This window comes from Arachis ipaensis, chromosome B04 (genome assembly GCF_000816755.2).
Source record: "Arachis ipaensis cultivar K30076 chromosome B04, Araip1.1, whole genome shotgun sequence".
Classification (NCBI taxonomy): Eukaryota; Viridiplantae; Streptophyta; class Magnoliopsida; order Fabales; family Fabaceae; genus Arachis; species Arachis ipaensis.
In genome coordinates this window covers 131275037-131296928 of record NC_029788.2, presented here as the reverse complement: position 1 = coordinate 131296928, position 21892 = coordinate 131275037, and the positions used below count along the sequence as shown (strand labels likewise).

Below are 21892 nucleotides of genomic sequence, written 5' to 3'. Positions count from 1 at the left end.
AGGTATTTATAGAAAAAGTAGTGACTTGGTCAAGATGGCTAGAAATCATATTTGAAATAGGTGATTACTTCTCTTATTGCATGAAAAATTACCCAATACCCGTATCCAATGTAGATCATATAGGCTAACCGGTGTCGCTTTTGAAATCGTCCTCTTTGGTTATAGACTGATATTAGTGGGCCTATAAGGGGTTAGCCCATTTAGGGCCATGACCTAAAAGTCTAAAATATTTGATATAACTTGAAATAATTAACTAATTTGGATTGGTTGAATGATGAGCTCACTCGTCCGTTTAAATAAGTATTGGAGGTTTAAATCCCGTCTTGTGTATGTAACAACTCATTAGCGAATGACAAATCCTTAAATAAAGTTCACATCCGCGACAAATTATTCCTTGACTTGTCGGATTGAGGATACCGTAAGCAACAAAAAAAAACTTAAAACAATTATAAATCTCTTTATTATTTGTCTTAAATTAGTTGTGTATTGGTCGCAAGAAAGATTATGTCATTTTAGGATCAAGATAAAAAAGAAGCCCCATGCCTACATACATGATATGATCATTGAACACAAATTCAATTGCTTTGAAAAAAAAAAAAAAACCATAAAAAAAGGCCTTACAGGTCCTGTACATATATATGCTAGAGTAGAGACAAGTGAAAGAAAAGCAAATATATAATTGAAGATGTAGCAGGAGCACACAGACACAGTGGATGTTCATCAACTATTCACCTAATTTCTCATCATTCTCAAGCTTTATAGTTTATATATACATTCTGATATGCAGAACAGTGTCATTGTTCATCTTCCCTTTACTTTATTCTGGAGTAGTGTGTTACGTACAAGAAATATGGTTATTAATGTATAGTGAACATTCTGTCATTTTTTGTATGCGTTACTTGACCAATAAGCTAAGTATGGGGCAGCAGTACAATACCAATTAATTAGTTAATAGTTTATAATTGTTAGATGTAATTATATATGATGTCTCTTTTTATTGTATTTGTGATACACAATATCTAAGCTTTATTATGATTAAAATGTTTAAATTTTGATTCATGTTGGCCGAAAAAAAAAAATCAATATAAAGAAAAATAAAAAGAAAAAATGCTTACTTAAAATTCATGTACCTTTAACATTATGTAATGAATATAGAAGAGCCTATCTAATCATGCAGTTAAATCACATAATTATGGTTGTAATACAGGTGACAAATTCTATTGTACACATTGTACAAATATTTTATTAGTTTCTCGTATTTTCTCTAAAGTAATTTAAGGTCCCAGAAAGATACATTAATTATGCAAATGATGACATGAAAGAGTATAATTTAAGATGTGAAATTTGATATGTAAAGATTTGTACATACTAATAAAAATAGACTTCTGTTTTTAATAATTTTTTTAGACAAATTAATTTCTAATAAAAAATAGATAAACAAATTACACTATTTTTTTTATAAAAGTTAAAATTAATTTATTATTTTATTTTAAAAAATTAGGTAACCAACAAATTTTTTGAACAATATGTAAACAATGTAAATTAATAAGATTAAAAGAATAAATTTAATTAATAATATTAAATTAAAGTATAGTGTATTTTTATTTGATTGATGTTGTTCATGTTGTTCAAAATTTTCATTCATCCTCTAGCACTCCCCATTTATTCTTTCACTCCTTTCACATTCACTCTCTTTCTCTGTCTCTCTCTCATCTCTTTCAACGGGCATACACTTTTTTGAATTCTTTATCCGGTTGTCATTGAATTATATTTGTACAAGTCTTCAAAAATAATTTTAAATCTTATAGTAAAATCTCAAGTGTAATATACTTTTAGCTATTAAACTAGGATTGTAATAAAAAAATTAACAATAATATAGATTATAGAAAGTCCTTCTTATTCTTATCTTACTTTATATACAGAAGCCAGGACAAGACACACACACACTTGTTCACTGCACAAACCACAAAGACTCTCTCAATAACTATCTGCTAAAAAGTGTGTTGGATTTGGATTCTTCAAAGTTCAAACCATGTTTATGTCTTCTCTCCTTTGGAGCTGCATTGCAATGTGTGTTTCACTTGCACTTGCACTTCCACACCCTTCTTCTTCTTCTTCTTCACACCAACCTCTTAAGATTACTCGCTTACCAGGTCAACCCCATGTTGAGTTTCAACAGTTTTCAGGTTATGTTACTGTTGATAACAGCAACAACAAAGCACTTTTCTTCTACTTCGTTGAAGCTCAAAAGGATGCACCTTCCAAACCCCTTGTTCTTTGGCTCAATGGAGGTACACTCTCTCTTAATAACTCTGAAGCCCCCATTATTTAGTTCTAGCTTTGTTTCTTGTGTTATGGCATACATTTATTCACACTCACAAGATATTGAGCATATTGTGTGCCATGTTATGTTGAAGGGCCTGGTTGTTCTTCTATTGGAGTTGGTGCATTTTCTGAAAATGGACCATTTAGGCCAAAAGGAGAGGCCTTGGTGAGGAACCAATTCAGCTGGAACAGAGGTACATTTTTGTTTATACAAAACTATGTATCATTTTTCATTAATGGGGTAGTTAAAGTTTCATCCTTTTTTAGCATACTCATTCATTCAGCATTGAATCATATATTATGAATGAAACTGCAGAAGCAAATGTTTTGTACTTGGAAACACCAATTGGAGTTGGATTCTCTTATTCAAAAGATACTTCCTCTTATGTGGGTGTAAATGACAAGATCACAGGCAACAATTCTCAACTTTTTCATCCTTCTATTTTTATTTCACTGTTAATTCTATTCTTACAATGGCATTTTGAACTTGCTGAAGAAAGTGAATTTTCCCAAGGAAGATTCTTAGTCAACTTTCTTTCTTTCTTCCTTTCTTTTCACTTCTTTCCCTTCTTAATGTTCTTTTTTACTGTTTTCCCTTTTACTTTTGTTATCTTTACCTTTTACAAAACTCTGCCATGTCCCTTTTGCTCAAAGTTCCCTGTAATGTGTATTGCATTATATTCTGTTATACTTTACAGTTATGCCATGCCTACATCTTGAGATAGTATCAAATGTTACTTTACAAAATTTACAGAGAATTTTCACCTTTAAAGATTGCTTTGTTTTCTGATTTTTTTCTTTCACTTTATAGCCAGGGATAACTTAATATTCTTGCAAAACTGGTTTGTAAAGTTCCCACACTACAGAAACAGAAGTTTGTTCATAGTAGGAGAAAGCTATGCTGGTAAATTTTCCTCCCATTTGTTCTTTATGTAAATTGGTTCTTGCATAATTGATTATATTTATATTAAAACATGTTTGCAATTTGTTTTCAGGCCACTATGTTCCTCAACTTGCTGAGCTTATGCTAGAATTCAACAGAAAAGAGAAGTTGTTCAATTTAAAAGGCATTGCTGTGAGTTTCTAAAGGCACAAACTTCCAATTATTCTTCTTTCCTTTGATTCCAGCTTTTTCTTTTAATTGTTTCCCTCTTCTAATGTTCTTCTACAAAATAAAAAAAGGGAAAAGTCTAAAGGATCTTGGTGTCTAAAAAATCTAGTTTTCTTTTTGGTGCAGCTTGGCAACCCAGTTCTTGAATTCGAAGCAGATTTCAATTCAAGAGCTGAGTTCTTCTGGTCACATGGACTAATCTCAGATGTAACATTTCAAATGTTCACATCTGTGTGTAACTATTCAAGATATGTGAGGGAATATTATAGTGGAGCTGTTTCTCCTATGTGTTCAAGGGTTATGAGCCAAGTTAGCACAGAAACTAGTAGATTCGTCGACAAGTATGATGTTACACTTGATGTTTGTATATCTTCAGTGTTTTCACAAACCAAGGTCCTCAATCCTCAGGTAGTTCATTCTTTTGATTCCATTCACAACATGCCTTGGATTGATTTCTATGTAAGTTGTGTATGATATGAGTAATGAAGACATGAAAATGCTGGTCTTGTTTTTGTTGCCATATCAGCAAGTTACCGAAACCATAGACGTGTGCGTTGAAGATGAAACAGTGAATTATCTGAACAGGAAGGATGTTCAGTCGGCTTTGCATGCGCGACTGGTTGGAGTAACAAGATGGTCTGCTTGCAGCAAGTAATTCTCTTCTCTCTGTATATTACACATGAAGCTCATCTGTAATTAAGCATGTTAAGGCATGTTTCATGAGCAAACACAATTACTTGGAGCATACGTTAAATATGTCTCAGGAGCATAGAAATAACATTTGCTAATTCAGATGCTATTTATGTTGAACCTTAGTGTTATACCTTGCATCTTTTCATACAAACATTGTATTTAGAAAGAACAAAAATGCTACGTGCATACAAAAATCAGCCATAATATGTGTATAATGTGTTGTTACTCATTTTCAATATGTATTTTGTATTCTAACCTTGTATATGCATACAAATACAAATACTTTTGGTTTGCCACAACAGTTTTTTATGTTGGTTTTAACTCAAAATGCTACCATGGTTGTTTATGTCTCAGTGTACTAGATTATGAGCTGCGCGATTTGGAGATACCAACAATCACAGTTGTTGGTAAATAAGTAAAGGCAGGAATACCAGTCTTGGTCTACAGGTACTTGCTTCAATCCTTCTAATAATGCCTTAACCCAAGTTTGGATGTGACTAAGTTTGCATTGAAGAATAATTTGAAATTTCTTGTTCTGCAGTGGTGATCAAGATTCAGTTATACCATTGACTGGAAGTAGAAAATTAGTGCACCAATTGGCAAGAAAACTGAGGCTGAGAACCACTGTGCCATACAGGGTCTGGTTTGAGGGGGAGCAGGTGAGAGAACTTGTTGAAATCGAGAGACGAATTTGTCATTTTCGAATCTTGAGAGACGACTTTGTTCTCATTGTTTCTTGTTAAGGACCGGACTGGATGTTTACTCGAAATTTTGAGTGTGCTTTAAAAAAATTCCTTTCTTGTTTGTTTGTTTCAGGTGGGTGGCTGGACTCAAGTTTATGGTAATATCCTTTCATTTGCCACCATTAGAGGAGCATCACATGAAGCTCCATTTTCACAGCCTAAGAGATCACTTGTGCTGTTCAAGTCCTTCTTAGAGGGTCGACCTCTACCTGAAGAATTTTAATGATATGATGGAAACTAAGTATAAATTATTCTTGTTGTAGCTAAGCTTTTCTGAGACTGGTATTTTGTTGGTTTGGTTGTTAATCAAATTTGGTAATCTTGTAGAAAATTTTGTAAAGTTCTCAAGCAAGGAGAAATGAGAAAATGTGTTTATTATTAGTTTGTTTCTTTTCATTTTTCTTGTCATAGTACATTTTCTTTGTTCATTTATGTTCTCATTAAACAAAATGCTAAGAAAAATTGACACTTTAAAAGATCATGGATTTCATGAGCATTCTTGTGAGTATGATGATATTGATTGCATACAATTAATATTTGAATCACTTTCCAATTACATTATAGTATGGACTTTAAAGACATTTTGCACTTAAAATATTCTCTCAGGTTCATATAGTGACAATAAAAATATAGTATATTATGGACATTTCATCTCACTATCTGCAATACTGCATGAACTGCTTAAGGAACAGGAATAATGACAGTATAGATACAACAGAATTTAAGCATTGGGAAAATGCAAAGAGAGAATCAATGAGTGCTTACACAGGGCACTGCAATTTGAATGATCATTGTTATTGGTCATGGGAAACTGATTTCTCCCTGCAAAAGGTGCACACTAATAGACATAATTTAATAATTGGCTTTTGTAAAAAAATTACTCCTATAAAAAGTTAACAGTTCCTAACTTTAGTTTTTAAATTGATTAAATTTATTCTTCTGAGTCTCACAGCAGGTGCATGATTAATGATGTAAAATCAGAAATAAAACACAGGGATAAAAACTATGATGCACTACCACAACTCTTGGAGATATTGCTTAATGTAGATACTTATGTAGGTGGTAATTAGGAAATATTTCAAGTGCACCGGGAGTACCGGTGCTCCAGTTGTTTTAACTGTTGATCTGAATTATAAAAAATATATATAATATATATTAATTGAAATCAACGGTTAAAATAACTGGAACACCGGTGCTCCCCGGTGCACTTGAAATGTTCCCTAAACTAATAATGGTAGGTCCAAAAAATACAAGTGTATCAATGTTATGAACAAAAAAATAAACTAATTGTAGAACTAAGACTACTACTCTATTGGACTCAAGTTAAATGCAGTTTTTGCCTCTAGTACTTAATAGTTCATGGCTTTTTGGCACAAATTAATTGGAGTGATTCATCTCATTCTAAAGGGAAGGTTGGTGTGGAATGATACAAGTTTATGATCAAGGGAAGGTTATGGAAATTAGAAACTCTACAATGATTATGTAATTGATTGATGCTAAACAAGCTTTTTCTTTTGATTTAAGTTACCATGGTTTAATAAAAGATAAATATTTTTCTAAAGCCTTTAAGTTTTGACCTCTACATAAGAATCCGACTTTGAAACAAATTAGTCCCTAAAAGATGAGATATTCTTTAAATTTATCCCTAAAAATTTTTTCAATCAAATTGGTTCTTCAAATATTACGAATTAACCATATTTGTCCTTTAGTGACTCCATTAATAATTTTTGCATACATGATACTTAACACGTCTAATTGGATGCTGACCAAATATGTTTATGAAAATCTATCAATTTAGCGGTAAGTCATATTGGGAATATAGTTTATGTAATTGGAAAAAAGGACTAAATTAATAGATTTTGATAAATATATCTAGTCAACGTCCAATTACACATGTTAAGTATTATGTATGTTGTCAATTAACATTTCATATTAATTGTTGACGAAAATTGTTAATGGAGTTACTGAAGGACAATAATGATTAATTCGTAATTTTTAAAAGACTAATTTAATTGAAAAAATCTTTTAAAAATGAATTTAAAAAATATATAATCTTTCAAGAACTAATTTAACTTTTAACCCTTATTTTAATATACAGAGAATCCTTAGAATAATGATTGAAAAATTCTCAGTCTCTCTCATAGCTTCTCTTTGACATGAAGAATTCATATTATCTACCTACATTAGTTCTTGTGTTGCAATGTGTGAATGCATTTTGGCACCTTATGCCTTTTAGTAGTGTGGTGTACACCCAAAAATAAATGTCTATTTGTCTATGAACAATTCAACAAAATCTAATTAACGGGGGAAAATAATTTAAGTATTAAAATACAAAATGTAAAAAAAAAAAAAAAAAAAAAAAAATCATCTAAGAATGATAATTTTGGAACTATAGGTTTATGTGTTTGTGTGATTGTTTCATATCCATGTGCCAAATTACCAAGACTAACTCTGTACACATTGCCTTAGACTATGGTTTTGATCATATGATACAAAAAAATTTGTACTTTGATAGTAAATAGGAAATCACTTCCTTGTTAACATACTAGTCATTTACAAACAAAATATATAATATACTAGTATAACCTAAAATCCAACCACAGAAATCTGCAAGATCAGAGTGCTACAAAATAGCAAGCACACTATCAAATCCAAGATAATGAGAGCAATGAATTACACCAAAATAATTAAAAGACACTATCATCCTAACAAAGAAAAAAGAAAGATATGATATATCTTTTAGAAACCTTTGGAATGAAGTTTGCTTTTAAAAACTGTTGAGTTGAGTTAGCATGAGAACAAGATCATCACTAGAAGGCCTCTCTGCAGGCATATCAGAGAGGCATGCGGCGGCGATTCTCACGGCCATTAGCATCTCGTCTTCCTCGCCTTCTTCGCCAAGAATGCTCTTATCCAGAGCCTCTTTCGCATCGCCTTGTTGCTGCAAGTGCCTTAGCCAACCCCCCATGCTTCCCATACTTGCTGGCTCCCCAAAGAATGGATCTGTAGGGTCCTTTCCACTTAGTAAAACACCAAGTATCATGCCGAAACTGAAGATGTCGCTTTTGTCAGTGTACCTGCTGAAATCTCAAAGCAAAACACACCATTTAATCTCAAAACATGAACTAATCTTATTGGCAATAGTATACTGTCATTAATACATCTAGATTCCAGAAAAATTTGTCAATTTGTAATGATATATCTTATATTTAGATTCAAAAGAGCTTATAAGAAGAAAATTTTGTTGACAATGTTGTTGAATAAAGCAATTATAACATTAAAAATCTATTACTAAACATGCACATAGATTATTATTATTACTATAATAAATAAGTCCAAAACTTAACAGTAATTGCAGGAATAAAAATTTGTTGGTTGAGCAAAGTTTTCCATTAAACAATAGAAACCAATACCAAATGGCACCATGAGAATCCACATTATTGGTTACTCCACAAGAATCTTTCATTAGGTACTCTAAAGTGGAAAACCCCAATTAGGTGTGGAGCTTTTTAAACAAGGTAAAGGAATCAGAACAAATGCCAAGATATCAACCACCCCTTTACCCTTTTGGTGTGAAAAATTGAAACAGACCATAATTAAAAGGAATTAGTTTTTATGCACCGAAAGTCTATAAATGTTTTGTATTGTCAGCCAATAAAATTACAAGAAAGTGCCAAATCAGCATATAGACAAACCACCTATTACAATTACTACCTATCATGGCTTCTCATCTTCTTGCAATTTGATTGGCTAGCTGTAAATGCATAGAACCTAATCTCTAATTCAAAACAGTGGTAAAAAAATAATGAGACTGAATCAAAATCCATTGATTTGTCTTACCTGCAACTATGGAAACATTCAGGAGGACTACTAGTCCCTCTATCCAAGTTTGGAAGAAGCTTAGCCAATCCATAATCTGCTAATTTTGGTTCAAACTCTGCATCCAGCATCACATTTGTGAGCTTCAAGTTGTTGTGAAGAACTTGAGGAACACAATTGTGAAGATACTGAAGACCCTTCACAACACCAACTGCGATTTTAAGCCTAACTTCCCAATTAAGCTGCAACTCATTCTCCCTAACTCTATTCATGACATCAGCAAGGTTACCAGTGGATACATAATCATAAACCAATAAGAATGTATCAGGCTCCCTCACATAAGCCCTCAAGCTCATCAAGTTTCGGTGCCTTAATCCAGCGAGAAGCTCAAGCTCCTTCTGTATCTGCCTCTTGACCGATTTTTTCTTAGTCTCGGGTGAATTGCTCTCAAAGGGTGTTAACCTTTTGACTGCAACTGTGAGGCCATTGTCAAGAACAGTTTTGTAGTATTTCCCATTTGGACTTGAACCAAGCAAGTGGTTATCTTTCGCCAATGCCGATTGGAGCGTCTTGGGGGCAATCTTTGGGGAGAATATGACAGGACCCTTGAGGATTGGTGTTCTGTTAAGGTACTGAACAACACAACGAACCACAAATGCAAAGATTACAGAACCAACTAGTCCAGTTACTGCTCCTAAAACTATACTAAGAATAATCTTCTTAGGTTCATCCTTGTATAGTGATGATGATGATGGTGTTGGTGTTGGCCTAGATGATGATGATGGAGACTCAGAAGAGATATGCTTAATACTCAACCTTCCATGGCATTCAACAGTGTTATTGCTCAAGCTGAACAAGAACACAAGAAGGAATGCCAAAAACACCCTTGAAAGAGAACAAGGGTTGCTACCTTTTTTAACCATTTCAGCAGAACAAACAAAGGCACAACCAAAATTCAATCTTAGAAGCTCCAAAATGAGCATTTCAGCATGAAATTCTCTCAAATAGCATCACTGCATCAGCACAACACTTGGACACATACTCAAATTGGTCCCCAAAATCACAATTTTACACTTGATGCTAACATGAGTTGAAAAGAGCATAAGCATAAGAATAAGCATCTTCCTCAACCTTTTCAACTCAAAATCTTCACAAGAAAGCCAACATAGAAAAGCAAGCAGAAGTGTAACTATCGAATCATTAGCATTTTCCACCGAATCCCATTATTTTTCTTACCTCCTCTCTCACTTTAACCACTAAATTTTCCACCATTACACGAAACCAGAACAAAACACTTAATCATAAAAATAAAAAAAAAAAGAACCCCAGTATTCCTGGGTACTAATAAATGAATAGCTAAACCAACACCCAGAAAACAAGTTCCCTTTTTTATCCTTGGAAACACAACAGAAGCCCAAAAAGCTAAACAGAAATTGAAGGGTGGTGGAAGACCATGAACTTAAGTTGAAGCAACAACACTGAACAAAAGCAACTAGAAAGAGAAGCAGCACAAGCACCCTTCAAAAACTGCAATGTCACTGGATTTTCAAAACATGTAGTACAGTAGTTGAAGACTAGAAGTAGTATTACTCTCTCTTTCTCTCTCTTTCTCTCTCCCTATCTATCCAAAAACTCTCTGTTTTGTTTTGTTTTGTTTTGTTTTTCTCTCTCTCATGACAAAGAAAGGGGCCATACCCTCTGCGACAAAAACTTGGTTCCCGCCTTTGTTGTACTGAGAAAGAAAGAAAAGAAAAAAAGACACAGTACTTATGTGGGGTCCATCTTTGGTCCGAAAGTGAGACATTGAAATCCGTGAAGGGGAGGAAGAGAATTGTACGATGAATATCAACCGTTTGATTTCATAAAAGTTAAATCTTTTGCCGTTGATTTTCAACCTGGCATGGGAATTTGTGCTGTAACTATGGTGAGTGGTTAACACAACACTAGTAGTATTGTGTTAGTAGCATGGTGGTGTTGATGAGTTATTAGTAAAGTTTCCTACTTTATTTATTTATTTATTTATTTATTTATTTTTTGCATCGAATAATTGCTTTAGATCGCCCTACATTACTATTATATTACACCCTTTTTCTCCATCTTTTCTTTATCACTTTTAAGTGGCAGGTAGGATTAAGAATTATCTTATCTTTAATCAGTTTTCAAGCTATCTTATGACTAGGAATAATTCTTTCTAGATTTTTTTTAGATTAGTAACCTAATGTGATATTAATTAAGTAGTTATAATACTTGTATTATGGGGAGTTTCATGATTGACCAACACGTGTATATTCACAAATGTATTTTAGAATTTAGTGTTCTAAATGTAGCTCAAAGCCAAGAGGATTAATGTTTGTTTGGTTGCAACTTCTTCCGTTTGTTTGTTTTTTTTTTAAAGAAAACAAGCTCAACACACTAAATGGAACGTACAAGAGATATAACATGAATTTTAGTAACATTTATGTCATCGCCGGTGTAGTTATCAATAACATGAGTTATTTTGACATTATTTTTTAGAGCAACAAAACGACCTAACAACACAGTCCATTACATCTGTTGACTTGTTTCTGAAAAATGAACTCGTTCCTACACAACCAAATATTTCATATAACGGAAAAGAATTCCACTGACCATGTTTTCCGTGCGTTTTTTTTCAAGGGCATCGTCCTCCAGCTCTCAAAGTGCTTCTTTATAGATCCTGGGATACTCCATGTACGACCCATATAACTAATCCATGTGCACCACACCTGCCAAACATACTCACACATAACAAACAAATGTTATACAGTTTCAATTTCCTTGTTACACGTAATACAGACATTATCTCTTCGTTCAATGATGTCCAAACTGTTCAGTCGATCCTTTGTATTAACTCAACATACAATCACAAACCAAATACATAACTCTACTCGAAGGGGTACTAGTCCTTTCCAAATTCCATTTGTGAACTTATAGCTGAGGATATCTTCCATTACAGTCTGTACCTATAAAACTTGCACAAATGAGTTAGTAGTATAAACGTTTTCTTTATCAAATTTTCACACCACTTTATCTTGTACCCCTTCTATCAATTTCACAGCTTGCAAGATATCTAGAAGATGGTTCAAACTATCAATCTCTCATTGGCGGAGTTTTCTCCTCCATTGAAAGTTCCATACCCACTCTATCCCATCCCAAAATGCACAGTCCCCAATTATTTGAAATCAAATAGAGCCTCGAAAAGGAGTCTTTTAGCTTTTTCGACTGTAACCATGTATCTTCCCAAAATCTGGTTGATCTGCCATCACCTACTTCCATAACTAGTCCGTCAATCATCTTTTGTCTGATATATTGCTCCTTTATTTGCAAGTGACAAATATCTCTCCACAGGCCGCCTTTTGCCGGTATAGCTTGAGTAGACAATAACTGTTCAAGATTCAGATTATTGCAGGAGCACACAACCTTCTTTCACAAAGGACAATCCTTCTTAGAAAATCTCCACCACTACTTAAACAGTAAAGCAGTATTATGGATCATTGCATCTCCCACACCTAACCCTCCTAGTTTCTTCGGTGCCTGTATCAACTCCTACTTTAAAAGAGCCAACCCATGGTGTCCATCATCCTTCCCCCAAAAGAACCTCCTTTGCAATGAAATTTTTTTTTTTTTTTGCCACCGTAGCCGACATTTTATACAAACTCAAATAGTAAGTAGGCAGACTATTAAATCATTGACTTGATGAGGACCAACTTCTCTATTTTACTTAGCACACTTGCTTTCCACAAACTAAATTTCTCCTCTACTTTATCTATTATTGGCTTCTATGTTTTAACTAGTCTCGGGTTTGCTCCTAGCTCAATACCCAGGTACTTCACTGGTAGTCTCATCGTTTGACACCCTAATAATTGGCACATCCGACCCACTCATTCCTGACTACAATTCATCGATATCAAACTGAACTTGTCAAAGCTAATACTCAATCCGGACATCACTTCAAAGCACTTCAAAAGTCTCTTGTAATTTTTGACTGTCTCTTCCTCCGACGGATAGAACAATATAGTGTCATAAGCAAATTGTAGGTGTGATAACTCTATATTATCCTTACCGACTAGGAGAGGAGCAATTCTCCTATTTCTCACCGCCTCCCCGATCATCCTGTTCAATACATCTACAACCAGCACGAATAGAAAATGTGATAATGTGTCACATTACCGAAGTCCCCTTTCCATCTTAAATGATTTCGATGGTGCCCCGTTGACCATTATAAAAATAGATGTTGATTTAATGTACTCTGTGATCCATACCCTCCATCTTCTATCGAATCTCATCTTTTCTAGTACAATATCAACTTCTTCCCTTTGTTTTTTGTTTGTCTATGTTTTCTTGAATTGTCTATATAACTTGATACAATAGATAAGAAGAAATGAATGGGGTAATCATTTTTCCAATGTTCTTGCTTTTTGGTCTCAAATCAAAATATCCCGGTTTAACAACAAAGATTTGGTCTAGTCATAATCCAAGCCAATGAACCAATTATAGGAGTGGTAATGGGTAAGGTAAGATTTAAGAATTTGGGTTCTCTAAATTTTGAATTTCTCTTTAGAGAATAAAGTGTGATATCTCATTATTTATTTTATAGGTGGGATCAAGAGAAAATATGAGAGAAACCACACTTTATTCTCTAAAGTAAAAATTTAAAATTTAGAGGATCTAAATTCGAACCCACAACCTCTAGATGAATATGGGTAGACTGTGTCATTTGAGCTATAGCTCATTAGCTTTCCCTAAGCTATTGTCCACTTTTTAACCCAATAGATTAAGGCAGGAGGGTTGAATTTTCCATATTGTACAAGACATGAATTTACCATTGGAATTTTCAGACTATTTCACTCTTCATTCAATTGGCCATAACATTTTAATTCACAACTTGGTGATTCAAAAACTACCCTTTGTAAGGTCATAAATAATTTACCTTCTTTATCAGTTTGGATTTGCACATATATAAAATCAATATTGAAAATATCAGGACATTGGAGAACTATAGCCATAAAAATATATCCTCACTACAGGTCCCACCCATCTGACAATAAAAAAATTAAAAAAAAAAAAACATAAATAGTGAATTACAGCCACAACACCTTCACCAAAATAAACCAATGTACACAGTGATACAGAAATCCCCTAGAGCCTAACACATCTCATCAGCTTCACCACAAAAGGAAGCAAAATTAAAATACACAAAACAACATATTACAGAGCTTCCTGCATGCCACCAAATATATCAGTGCTCTTGACTCAGACCAATGTGGTCATTTTACATTACAAATCTCAGCACTAATTTTGCACAAAGAGGATAAAATATTAAAGGGGCAGGCATTTCAACCTACCACTCTCCTTTTTAAGCCTTCAACACTTGTGACATCCTTCATTAAGAAAAGGAAAAAAAAAAACAGCTTTTTTAATTTATGAAATACAAATTTACAATAATCCAATCTTCCATATCTTATATCTGTAATATACTTGGAGCTAGAGAGACCCTTTTCCTTATCACTTTCATCCATTAGAATCGGTGGATGGAGCATGGACTTGTCTGTCATCGGCATTTGACTCCGCAGCGAGCTCAATAGGGGTTCTTCCCTCATCATCTACAGCTTGAGGATCAGCTCCCCTGCATTGTTAAAAATTTTCAATAGAAGTCATAAAACCATTGCAAAGGAAGTATAGTATAAAGAATGATTCAATCAGCGAAAAAAGCACATTAGCATATTTCATGAACATTTAAATCACAACCATAGAAACAGTTGAAGCTGATACATGAAATACATCAGACTCACCTTGAAAGAAGTAATCTTGCAAATGTAGATTTGCCTTTGAGAATACAGCGATGTAATGGCGTTTGACCTCTCGAATCGGTTGCATTTACATTTGCACCATACTGTAGAAGGAGCTCCAGCATGCCAATATCTGCAGTTTCACAAGCAAGATGAAGCAGGGTAGACCCATCTAGGTTGTCAACGGCACGTCCTTCTTTAGAGCCTGCGTTCAAAGAGCTAGCAGAGGACCAGTCCAATGTGTTTCTCGATATAGAGCCGTGATCATGGTTTGTTTGCTCTTGTAATAGCATCACTTTAGCAAGGGTTAAAGAGCTGCTACACATTTGTTCATAAGCAGCATTGACATCAATGTCAGAATTAACAATGTATCGATACACGGTTTTTTTGTCATTAGCACGAACTGCTTCCCATATCTGTTGCGCCACCAGTAGACGGTATTGGCTGTCCTTTGGCTTGCGAACAAAAAGCTTCTCTGCGTACTGTCATGGAATAACAAATAATTGAGGAAGTTGTTTTCTGGTGCAATTAGAAGGTCACATAAAAAGGTAAAATGCATACAAATGTTCATTCCACAATTGTCTAATGGTTTGTGCTTTTGTGATAAAGATGCCTTTAGTAGCACCATTGATAATCGGATACATCTTACGCGATCGTGATGATTTTAGTAGCACTAATGCATTTTATTGACTTGTTACAATAGCACTTCATTGTCCGAAGTCAAAACCATAAACCATCATATTCCCTAAACTAATCAAAATTATATAGTAATTGTTACAGGCTTTGTTTTCTGCTCAGTAAGATCTGAAAGTATAAGAAGACTGCATATAACAGATATTATAATCATACCTTTGCATTGATAAACTTTTCCTTAACAGATAGAGACTCGGATTGAGAAGGTTTGCTGACGAAAAGTGCTAGTGATTTATCAGGCCTGCTTAACCTTCACGAGTAGTAGTGGATATCAATACTTGATCAAAGGTTCATAGAAATAAGTGGTCTAATGCAAAGATTGAGGAATTTTTACCCTGTAGAAACAAGATCAACCTGAAAGCCACTTCTCGATTGCAATAGTTCCTCCCAGACAGAGTTGGCAAAAGTATTCCCCAGAGACTGAAACAAACTTATTACAGAAGGTTCCCACACTTTAACATCCAGCGTAAGTGACCTGACCTGTAACAGAAGTGACGAAAAGGGTGCTACATGATCAATGTATTGAAGCAACATCGCAAACTAGAAACAGTTGTTGAATCCTAAATATCGAAGTTAGAAGATTTCAAAATTTGAAGTAAAGATTTTATAATATGCTCTTTGTGAAGCAACTTTACAGATGGTATTCGAAGTTAAAGAAAGAATTTTACATATAAGTACAGAGATCAAGAGAAATCCCTAGTGTGGCCTACCTTTGATATGTGTACACCAAGATTTCGATGAACACCAGAGCACTCGATGCAAACAAGAACACCAAGATTTAGTGATGCCCAATCAGGTTCAGGGGCACCACAATCAGCACATCTATCATTCCCACACACTTTTCGCAACACATCAATAGGCTTCTCAGTTTTAATACCGGATCGCTGCAGCTGCAAACTTCTCGAGTTGCGGTCCACATTTGCTGTAGCAGGATTTCTCTCTGCTGCAAATTCTTCAATAGCTGTGTGATCGAAATCTGAACTTTCAAAAGAACTACTCTCACTGGTAGACCTGTTATGAGCACTTCCCATTGGACTTGCAGGTAATAACTGAAAAAATTTGGGCACCATTAATCAAAGTTAACCGAAGTTCCATTGGAACATATCAAGCAAAAGTTTTTGGCAGTTACCCTTTCAGGAATCTGAGAACTCAACAATGAGGCAATAACACCTGTGATCTTTTCAATCCAATCCATTTGGTCCAGTGCGCTCTCTGCCTGCACTGACAAGAATAATTCCGGAATTAAACTATAAAGCCCTTACTATTATCCCTGTAATAATATCATAATCCAAGAAATTGCAAAATCATATCAAACAACCTGCAAAGTGTAGTTCTTTGTTGGTGAGATGATCCGGAAGCAAAACCTCAAATCTGATTGGTCAGCATCAACTTTGATTGTAGATGTAAGAAGGTTCACAGTATGATGAGCAACAGATTTCTCATCATGTACTCCACCATGATGATGAGAAGACAACCATCGACTTAAAAGTCCAGATCCAAGCTCAGAACTATTCCTTTGACCAGAATGTTGACTGCTAGATCCCTACACATGAGAATTAAAACAATAACATAAGGAGAATGAAGAAGCATATCAGCTCAAGTTATTCATAAACCAACTGATTTGTTCATGTTAGATTTCTAACCGATGACTTGCTGACTTGTTTACGGTAGTAATACAGCATTCCCCGACTATCAAGAACAAAAAACCTCCTCTTCCAATCTCCCCTTAAGTTTGACGATCGTTTTGAGAGATAACCCTGTCGAATAGTTTGGACCTAAAAATGATGTACAGACAAGAAAATGTTAGAGAAGCCATCTGGAGAAAATAATAACTAATTCTTTTTCATCATCAAATTTACAGGCCTCTTCTCCAACCTTTCCCTTTGCAGCAGATTGCATAACTGCCTCTATCATCTTATGTGAACTTCTACCAATGGCTTGTATGCCATCTCCATTAGGAGATCCACTAGAACCGTTTGAAGCCCATCTACTCTCTCGGTCAATCTGCCGTTTGTATTCTTGCATTCTTTCATTGAGAGCTGCCTGCTCATAATTGGACCTTTCTCTTGACTGTTGAGCATAAGTCAAGACCTGCAAAGGAACTAGCTTGGAGTAAATAACTTTTCATGCTTCACTTTATTATAATTTTACCAATTACATAAAATTCCATAGGAAAAAACAGTGTTTGGTGTTCAGAGACAAAGTTGATTTCAAACCTGGTTAATATATGGCTCCATCTGGTGCAACAATTCATACCCCTACAAATAAAATTTACTTAGGACAAGCACGGTGACAAAGAATATGGTGCAGAAGATACATATACGAACACAATGTCTACCTGTTTGAAGTAACGAAGATGTGCATCCATTGTCCCACTAACTGCTTCCAAAAATTCAAACCTCTTCTTGGCTTCAACATTTGACAAGGCAGTAACCTGGAGAGGTATTTTAACTTTGTGAAAAAAAATCATACCGTAATAACTTATTTATGTTATGATCAAATGAGTTTACTGACCAGATTAAACCGAGCTTGCTCAAATGTAGATCTTGCATTATGAAGCTCCTGAAACATTTCCTAATCATTTAGGAGTTCGAAGAATGGGATATTCGAGTGTCGAGTGTGAACATAAGCTGTCCCAAACAAATAAGACATACAAAAGCTTACCTCTTCTAGGGCATTAGCTACTTCACTTTTTGTGCCTTTTCTCAGTGACAGAAACCTTTCACGAGTCTGCAAAGATTATAGCAACTTGATGCTGAAGCTTAACATTGTTGTCTCCAGTTTAGTACATGTACTTTTATATTTAAGAAGTAAAGAGGCTACAGCAACCTACAAACTTAGAAAATTCTGAAAATTATGTTCTCAGAGACTTCTGTTTCAAGTCTAGGACCATTTTATAGTAGTGTATCAAAAATTGTTAAAATCTACCATATGTCCATAGATCTCTTTGTATCAGAATGAATCATTTAGTAGGCAATTGTATCCACATTCTCGATTCAGGAGGAACAAAACACCATGTGGGCAAATTATAAAGAATTTGTGATAGGAAATGTACCTGGTCATAAATAAGGCTAGCCTTGTCAAAGCGTTTCCGTGCTTCCTGCATCAGGAGGATCACTTAAAATATAGACAACTGCATAATTTGCTCATAGAAATTGAAATGCTCAAAAGTAACGGTATAATGATGTTAACGGAGCTACATTAGCATAGTGGTTTTCTTGTGAAAATCAAATTTTGAAATATCAAATGAAAATATAACATGAGAAATAACTATAAAAATATAGTACCTTGACCTCTTGCAAATCCATGTTGACAAACTGGAGCAATCTGTCATTTAACATATGCTCAACCTGAACAAAAGAAAATATATGTCAGTAGGATATTGGCACCAAGAGCTGATAGGAAAACAATGTCTTATTTATTGCTAACTAAACTTTTTACTTTTTCCCTTCATTTTCATAAAAGAAAAAAGGCATGTTAAGGAGTCAGTTGCAGTTATTAAAAGCTCGAAAGCATTTACAACACAATATCATACCTGTGATCGAAGGACCTCTTTGTATGTCCCAATTTCTCGTAAGGCTATAGTGAATTTGGTCATAACAGGGCCTGAAGTGCAGGAAGAAACTCAATCAGAAATTATTCCACAATCCTTAAGAGTTTAGTAAAAAATTACATGCAGGCTTAAATCAAAATATGTAGTTGGATAATCCTAAATACAGTAATCTTAATAATAGAGAAAAAGTTCAAGCAAATTCTCTCATCGAGAATCGCACTGTTGTGACAAAAGGGAAGCATAGTCATGTTAAGTGCAGTAAGTCATAACTTTTCTTGAATTTGCAACTTTCCTTGGGCACTAAGAAACATGATGACATTGAGGATACATTCATGTAAGCTAGGATGACAAACAAAGAACCTTTGATCAACCATCATTGAATAAATAAATAAATGCATACCTCCGAAAGCCACACTGATGGGATCATTATGCCCACCGCCAAAAGTTTCAAGGGCACTTGCAAATGCAATGTCTCCGTCATATGCCTCCCCAAGTCCTTCACTAGAAGGCACAACAGTGAAGACAATTAGATACTTAAAAATAAAAATATATTACCAATTGAACATGTTCTCAAAGGTTCATGGCTAGTAATCAACAAATAATGATAATGATAAGATGAAAACAATGACGTACGTATATTTTCTACATCCTTTGTAAAATTTTAAACTTCTCTCTCTCAAAGATTCAGCACTTTCCTCCATGCATTGTATCTGTCCACCAAAATATTAAAGGAGAAAACCATCTTAATTCTTAGCATATATCAAACCAATATATGATATTTGAACATGACTGCAGTGTATAAGACTTCTAAAACAGAGGAGAAGGAAGGGAAAAGACCAGCAAAGACCCTGCAGAATGAGGTACAACATGATAACAAATGATCACACATACTACAGAAAATTTTTTAACTGGAATCACATTTCATGACATTTAGCGCTGGTGGGGTAGCAAGGGCCAAAAATCACATGGACCCTCAGTTAATATAGCTCTTGCAAACTCTTGATGTCTATTTAACTCTCGCTGCTAGTGCTTACCGCAGCTCTACGTAAATCATAGCCACCTTCAACTTTCTTCAACCAAAAAGATCATCCAACAACCCTCCAGGCACGGCCGATCAGGTGTGCCACAAGTAACAGCCATCACTACCATGTCCAAATTCACAAATGTCCACAAAAAAATTTGCAATTACCTCAGGCAATAACAAAACTAAAGGGCACCTCACTAGGATATTTCATCTCCACAAAGATTCTGAGTATACAGGACTAGTAAACTTATTTACAAAATGTTTGGAACATATATGAGGGATGTTGACATGAACAGAAGGCCATAACATAACCCACTTTCTTCTAGCTTTCTTCCCTTGATTTTTTGTTGAGATTCCACATAATTCAAAAGGAACCATAGTGATTTTAGTGAAGAAACAAAGCTAAAGTTGAGTATCCAAACATGAGAATATTCACATTCCAGCTAACACTAACACTCCTTATCCTGTACAACATGTACAAAATCCACCGTTTTTTTTTTCCCAGCAAACACTAAAAACGCTTGATCAACATGAAATTCTACACCCCACCCAAGATTAAATTCTGACTAAGCAACAGAAACAAAAGAAAAAGTTTTGATTTTTGAGCTCAGAAACAAAAGGGTAAGAAGAGTGAGTGAGAGTGAGAGTGAGAGTGAGTGACCTGCTTCCGGAACATAGGAGAGTCATCTAGCTTTGCAAATTGCATTTTTGTTTGTTTGGGACCAAACAACAAACGATTCCAGTGCTTGATTCTGCAGTGTGTTGGTCTAAGAATAACTCTGATTCAGCATTTCATCATCAAATGCTGGATCTTGGAATCCAAAGCTCAGAAAAACACACACCCTCTTGCAACTTGCATCAACAAAATCTGAACTTTTTCCAGCTTCCAACTTCACACTTCACTCTTCACTGCCTCTGATTTCAGTGCCTCAAAAACCCTAAAACGGCAAAAGCACAGAAAACATGGACAACGTTGGAGTTTGAGGTCACATTAGATTTGATTTGTTTGATTTTTGTGTGTGTGAATGTTACTGCTTCAACTTCTCAAGTGAACAAAAGGGAAAGTGAAAAATAAAAATAAAAAAAGGGTCTTAAAAAATTTTCTTATTTTTCTTTATATTCTTTATTTTTACTATTTCTTATTATATATTGGGAATTGTTTAAACCCAAAATTACACTAATCAAACCAAAATCTTAATAAGAATCCCAAGAGAGACTAAAGTCACAACCCAATTGAGTTCCTTTTTATGCACCTTTCCCTTTCTTGCCCCCTTCTTTTTCTTTTCTCTCTTTTCCTTTTTAATTATTTTTATCAATTTTAAAATTAAAAAGACCCAATCTGATAATACTCAATTTGGTTCCTAAAATTACACTTGAGTCTCAATTTAGTCTTTAAAATTTTAATTGTATCAATTTAGTCTCTAAACTTTTTAATTGATTCTGTGACAGAAACCACTGTAACAACTAATGTAATTAAAATTTGAAAAATTCAAGAACTAAATTGAAGCAATTGAAATTTTAAAGGCTAAATTGAGACCGAGTGTTTCTCAAGACCCAATATATGATAATCATGATATCCATATTATAATATGTACTATATTGTCGTCATAATTAGCAGAGAATCGCAGATTAATTTATGTTTTCTTTTTATGTCCTTGATTCATTTCTTCGTGTACAGATAGGAACACCCATTTATTTTTATTTATTATTACAATCTAAGATTGGTGCAGCTATGTTTTGTCGAATTTTGACCATGATATGTTAAAGACTAATTAATATATATATATCATATTGAATTGATTCGATTACTTCAAAAGCTTAAGCGATAATAATGATAATGATTTTAATATCCTACTACTTACTAGATCTCATTTTAATATCTCATATTAAAATAGATACGTAAATTACTAAGTCTCTAACTTCTGATGAGATCATATAATACTAGTAGATCATTGTCATAATTATAAAGAAATATAAAATATAATGGTATATTAGACTAAATTCTAATTTAATATCTTAATTAAAATGGATATAGTAAATTCTCTTTAAATTACTTTAACTAAACTTCTTATGAAATTAAGTAACATCATGCAATTTTATGAATTTATTAACAGATACTAACAT

General features: G+C 34.2%; 3 protein-coding genes across 4 annotated transcripts; 1 reads left to right on the top strand and 2 right to left on the bottom strand.

Moving 5' to 3' along the window:
• On the top strand, nt 1914–5253 carry LOC107635580 (serine carboxypeptidase-like 45). Its single transcript, XM_016339088.2, is given in 10 exon segments — nt 1914–2291; nt 2418–2519; nt 2642–2737; nt 3137–3229; nt 3321–3400; nt 3563–3844; nt 3963–4087; nt 4484–4576; nt 4671–4788; nt 4946–5253. Coding segments are annotated over 10 exon segments (1398 nt in total). The 5' UTR covers nt 1914–2032; the 3' UTR covers nt 5096–5253.
• LOC107635579 (inactive leucine-rich repeat receptor-like protein kinase CORYNE) lies at nt 7425–10749 on the bottom strand. Of its 2 annotated transcripts, none has more exons than XM_016339086.2 (2): nt 8713–10749; nt 7425–7949 (listed from the first exon to the last, which is right to left on the bottom strand). In XM_016339086.2, exons 1-2 carry the CDS (start codon nt 9672–9674, stop codon nt 7640–7642), a joined length of 1272 nt encoding a protein of 423 aa, XP_016194572.1. In that variant the 5' UTR covers nt 9675–10749; the 3' UTR covers nt 7425–7639. The 2 variants fall into 2 exon arrangements, with proteins under 2 accessions (XP_016194572.1, XP_016194571.1); XM_016339085.2 differs by having other exon boundaries at nt 7425–7952; nt 8713–10690.
• On the bottom strand, nt 13749–20857 carry LOC107635578 (ADP-ribosylation factor GTPase-activating protein AGD3). Its single transcript, XM_016339084.2, has 19 exons — nt 20430–20857; nt 19378–19454; nt 19145–19245; nt 18727–18797; nt 18479–18541; nt 18247–18291; nt 17856–17921; nt 17706–17753; nt 17530–17625; nt 17408–17449; nt 17067–17282; nt 16835–16966; nt 16510–16734; nt 16321–16407; nt 15902–16240; nt 15526–15671; nt 15348–15441; nt 14502–14980; nt 13749–14335 (listed from the first exon to the last, which is right to left on the bottom strand). The coding sequence occupies exons 1-19, from the start codon at nt 20472–20474 to the stop codon at nt 14221–14223; spliced, it is 2487 nt and encodes an 828-aa protein (XP_016194570.1). The 5' UTR covers nt 20475–20857; the 3' UTR covers nt 13749–14220.